Genomic DNA, 5,219 nt, shown 5'->3' on the forward strand with positions numbered 1-5,219 from the left:
ATTTGAATTGAGTGGAAAATCAGTGAAACAAGAGGATGAGACCTCGGAGTGCAGAATGAATGTCTTTTCACCACCCAGGAAAAATCAGCACTGCTGAGAGGGAGACGTAGCGTGGATCCGCATAACATTTAAAGTCAATGATAATCCGGGTGAAAGGATCATGCAGGATTACGAGCGTTTGCCCTTTTGCTTGTAGCCCACAGATCTGCCGCGGACGCCGTCGCAGACATGCTGAGGAGCGCTCTGCTGGTCGCGGCGCTCTGGCTCCTGCGCGCGCAGCCGTTTCCCTGCCCACCCTCCTGCAGGTGCGCCTTCCGCGACGCCGCGCACTGCTCGCGCGGCACGGTGGCCGGCATCGCCGCGCTCGGCCTGCCCACCAACCTCACGCATATCTTGCTCTTCCAAATGGGCCGCGGCACCTTGCAGAACAACAGCTTCAGTGGCATGACCGTCCTGCAGCGCCTGTTGCTGTCTGACAGCCACATTTCCGCCATTGCCCCGGGCACATTCAACGACCTGATAAAACTTAAAACCCTGAGGTTATCGCGCAACAAGATCACTCATCTCCCAGGCGCACTGTTGGATAACCTGGTGCTCCTGGAACAGTTGTTTCTGGACGGCAATGAACTAAAGAGCCTTGACCAAAACCTGTTTCAGAAACTGGTTCACCTGCAGGAGCTCTTTCTGAACCAAAACCAACTCGCTTTCCTGCCTGCTAGCCTCTTCACACACCTGGGGAACCTGAAATTGTTGGATTTATCGGGAAACAATTTGACCCACCTGCCGGAGGGGTTGTTTGGGGTCCAGGTTAAGCTGGAGAAGCTTCTGCTTCACTCGAACCGGCTGGTCTCTTTGGGGTCGGGGCTGTTGGACAGCCTGCGCGCCCTGAAGGAGCTGCAGCTCCACACCAATCACCTCCGTTCCATCGTCCCCGGCGCCTTCGACCGGCTGCGAAGCCTGAGCTCCTTGACCCTTTCCAGAAACCGCCTCGAGTTCCTGCCCTCCGCCCTCTTTCTTCATTCGCACAATCTGACCTTCCTGACCCTGTTCGAGAACCCGCTGGAGGAACTCCCCAAGGTGCTCTTCGGGGAGATAGGCGGCCTGCGGGAGCTGAGGCTGACAGGCACCCAGCTGCGCACCCTGCCCGCCGCCGCCTTCCGCAACCTCACCGGCCTGCGGGTCCTGGAGGTGTCGCTGAGCCCCGGGCTGAGCGCGCTCCCGGAGGACGCCTTCCGAGGCCTCGGCGAGCTGCAGGTGCTCGCCCTGCGCTCCACAGGCCTGGCCTCGCTCCCCGCCGGCCTGCTCCGCGGCCTCGGCCGACTTCGCCACGTGTGGCTGCGCAGCAACCGGCTGCGCGCCGTGCCCAGCGCTCTTTTCCGCAACCTCAGCAGCCTGGAGGAGGTCCAGCTCGACCACAACCAGCTGGAGACCCTGCCGGGCGACGCGTTTGAGGCTCTGCCCCGGCTGGCGGAGGTCCTGCTGGGACACAATCCCTGGCGCTGCGACTGTGGCCTGGGGCCGTTCCTGGCGTGGCTGCGGCGGCACGCGGACCTCGTGGGTCGAGCCGAGCCCCCGCAGTGTCACGGGCCCGGGTCGCACGCCGGCCGACTGCTCTGGACCCTGCAGGCCGGCGACCTCGGCTGCCCGCGCCCCCGGAGCCCGCCTCCCAGCCGCCTGGAGGCGGGCTACTCCGAAGGCCCCCCGCAGCCCACCCTGCCCGCCGCCCCTGCCCGCGATAACTTGGGACCCAGGAGCTCCGAGTCGTGGACCCGGCAGGTGGCTGAGGACCAAAGTCAGGACCATAGCCTGTTCTGGGGTCTTTATTTTCTGCTTTTAGCCGCTCAGGCCCTAATTACCGGGATCATTGTGTTTGCGATGATTAAACTCGGCAGGCTCTTTCGGAAATTAATCACAGAGCTCTGGTTCGAGGCGATGAGAAAACCTTGCAATTAATTAAAACGTGACCGGAGTATTGTCTGACGCGGCTCCGGGGAGAGTCCAGACCAGCTGACGCTATCTTCCTCTCCCTTCTTCCTCCTCTGCCATCCCCTCCCTCTCTCCTCCCCGCTCAGTGACACTTCTCCCTCTGAGCCCCCGTACCATTTACAGTGGTAAACCCTGACTGTCTGTTGTACCTGCCTTCCCATTCGCAGCGTGCTCCTGGCAGCGCGGACCGCGACGGCCCCTCCCTGTGCCCACAGTCGGGGGTGGGTGGGCGAGGTGCCGAAAGGGGGTCTCTGCAGTGTGAACTGAGGGAGGGTGCAAGGAAGACAGCCAACTCAGGCCAGGGCCTGCCTCCTGCACCTGGTAGATGGCTGCAGATGTTAAAATGAATAAGTAGAATGCGTGGGATCCGGCGACGGTAGCTTTTCCTAGGGGAGAAGATGGGTTGCTCTCTTTCCCTTTATCTGAAAAGCAGAACTCTTTCACAGTTCTTTTCGTCCCGTTTTTTCTCACAATGCGTATGTCTGACCTGTGGGATTTGGGAGAAAGCGCTGAACTCCATCCACGCAAGAGTGTAGACAGGCTTGTGTGGCTGACGATGGGCTGAGAGAGACAACCCAGCCCTTCCCCCAGGAGCTCGGTGCCCAGCGCGGAGCCCTCACCGCGGCGTGCGGGCTGAGTGCCGACGAGCTGGAGAAGGGCGGCACCAGGGCGGGTGGGACCGGGCTTGGGGGAGGAGCGGGGACGTTCCCGGGGCTCCGGGGTGCTGCTGGGAGACGCTGTTGATCCCGACTGTCCCCGGCTGCGTGCCCGCGGAGCCCTGCTCCGCTTGTTCACGTGAGCTGTGAGTTCCTACTTGATCACTACCAGGGTGAAGTCTGTCATTTCGACACTGGGTTGGTTTTCATTTCCTGGAACCAAACGCTACCTCATTTCACAAGCATTTACGGAACGCCTGACAGTGACAGGTGTTCATGAATGTAATGATAAGCTTGGGTTCTAGTTTATTATGCTCAGATCACGTTCTCATTTATTCCAATTGAAGGCAGTAAAACCCTCCTTTCTTTAATTGGGTGTCTGCTTGGGAGAAGCAGTGGTTAAAGCATGGGCTGGAGAAGAGTCAGAAACCGGTGGGTTGGGATCCCAGCTCCACCTACGAACTGCATAGGTCTGTGGGGGACACTCCTGAAATCTCCAAGCCTTGGTTTCCTTATCCCTGGAAACGGATAAATAGTACCTGCCTCTTAGAGTTGTTGTGAGAACTAAAGACAAGCTTTTGATGACTTAGCCCAGTGCCCTGCATACAGTAAATGCTCAATAAATGGTAGCTCTTATTATTAAAGGGCAAGCAATTATTACTGCTGTCGCAATTTTAAAAGAGCTTCGAGCTGGTAGTTTTTTTTTTTTTAATCTGTTGTATTTAAAGGTGAGACCAAACATCCTGAAATGGGTGATTACATTCAAGTTAGTCTGTCTTCACTTGTGGGTGGTCTCAGCCCTGTGTGGCCAGGCTCTCTGCTCAGGGTCTAGAGAAATAGATCCTCCATCAACAACCACTGGATATGGAGCAGGAAGAGCTGGCATTTGTAGATGCACTTTATTTTCAAGATCAAGTTCAGATGTCTCCTCCTGGTGAGGTCTTCCTGACTGCCCTGGCAGACTAGAAGTGTCCCCTTCTGTGAGTCTACTTCTCAGGCTATCAGGCATTGGGCATGCTCACCACTCCATCTGGCCCGCTCACCTTGCACTCTAGGGGAATGTGTGTGTATGTGTATGTGTCTCCTTGTCTTATTTATTTCCACTCCTCCACACTTTGAAACTACCTACAGCATAAAACTCAGACTTTTTTTTTAATGGACTATGGACTCTACTCCTAAGCGCCATGCTTTCTTGCAAGGATGAAATAATCCAGGCCAATGCATATGGGGCTTGATAGAAGTTGGCTATTACTGTGATTTGCTCTTTTAGAACACAGCATGTTCTAGCATGTCTCAATGCCTTTGCATACATTTATTTATTCAGCAATTATTTATTGACTACCTCCTCTGTACCAGGCACTCTTCTAAGTGGAAGGATAAAGTAGCAAATAAAAAAGCAAATAAAACAAAATGTTTACATTTTGGTGTCCCCTTCAACTAAAACATCTCCCCCGAACTCCTGGTCATTATCTTCAAACATTCAGAAAGGTGTGGAGAACATCTTTGGACACTGTAACCAGCTGTGTCAAATCTTGATACTTTGCTTTATTTGCTTCAAATATTTTTTTAACCCAATAAAATGCAACAGATAAATTTGAAGTCTCCTGTCTCCATCTTTACCCTGTTCTCATTCCTCTCCTTAGAGGTAACCGCATTAATAAATTTAATCTTTCACATCCCTAGGTGTCTTTTAATACTCTTACTATATGTGCCCACACTCTCTAAGCAAGTGGAATCCGTTGCCTATTTTCAAGATTGTATATAAATGCTACTTTGCATATAGTATTCAAATTTTTTCCTGGGCTCGCATTTTTGAGATTTATCCACATGAAATATTTGGCTCTAGTTCATTTTAATAGCTATATAATAGTGAATGAATATATCACAACTTATCTGTTCTCTTGTTGATGGACATTTACTCCCAGTGTTTTTTTCTTTTCTTTTTATGCCCCGTTACTCTACAATTTCACCAACTCTCGATAGCATCAAAATTTTAAATTTCTGTCAGTCTGAAAAGTAGGAAATGATATCTCATAGCTATTTTATATTTGCCTGATAACTAGTGAGCTTGAACTTATTTTTAAATGTTTATTGAAGGTTTAGATCCTTCTTGGAATTATCTGTGCATATACATCAACCAATTCATGATGGGACATTTTGTCTTTTCATTATTACTGATTTGTAAGAACTCTCTACATATCCTGGACACTAATGTTCTGTAAATTATATGCTTTGCAAGTATTTTTTTTCACTATGTGACTTTCTTAAAAAATAATTTTATTTATTTATCTGGCTGTTCCAGGTCTTTGTTGCAGTGTGAGCTTCTCCCGAGTTGCAGAGGTCAGGGGCTACTTTTTGTTGTGGTGCTCGGGCTTCTCATTGCAGTGGCTTCTCTTGTCGTGGAGCATGGGCTCTAGAGCACAGATTGAATAGTTATGGTGCATGGGCTTAGTTCATCCACAGCATGTGGGATCTTCCTGGACCAGGGATCAAACCTGTGTCTTCTCCACTGGCAGGTGGATTCTTTACCAGTGAGCCACCAGGACTGAAGCAATTTAGCACTCATTGACTTTTGCT

General features: G+C 51.7%; 1 protein-coding gene across 1 annotated transcript; it reads left to right on the forward strand.

Moving 5' to 3' along the window:
- On the forward strand, nucleotides 1-2,271 carry GP5 (glycoprotein V platelet). Its single transcript, XM_065943060.1, has one exon. It carries the CDS (start codon nucleotides 229-231, stop codon nucleotides 1,951-1,953), a length of 1,725 nt encoding a protein of 574 aa, XP_065799132.1. The 5' UTR covers nucleotides 1-228; the 3' UTR covers nucleotides 1,954-2,271.
- Nucleotides 2,272-5,219: the final 2,948 nt, after the last annotated feature.

This window comes from Muntiacus reevesi, chromosome 8 (genome assembly GCF_963930625.1).
Source record: "Muntiacus reevesi chromosome 8, mMunRee1.1, whole genome shotgun sequence".
Taxonomy (NCBI): Eukaryota; Metazoa; Chordata; class Mammalia; order Artiodactyla; family Cervidae; genus Muntiacus; species Muntiacus reevesi.

What these genes read in the sequence shown, in the direction of transcription:
- GP5 (XM_065943060.1), top strand. Translation starts at nt 229, where the DNA reads ATGCTGAGGAGCGCTCTGCTGGTCGCGGCGCTCTGGCTCCTGCGCGCG.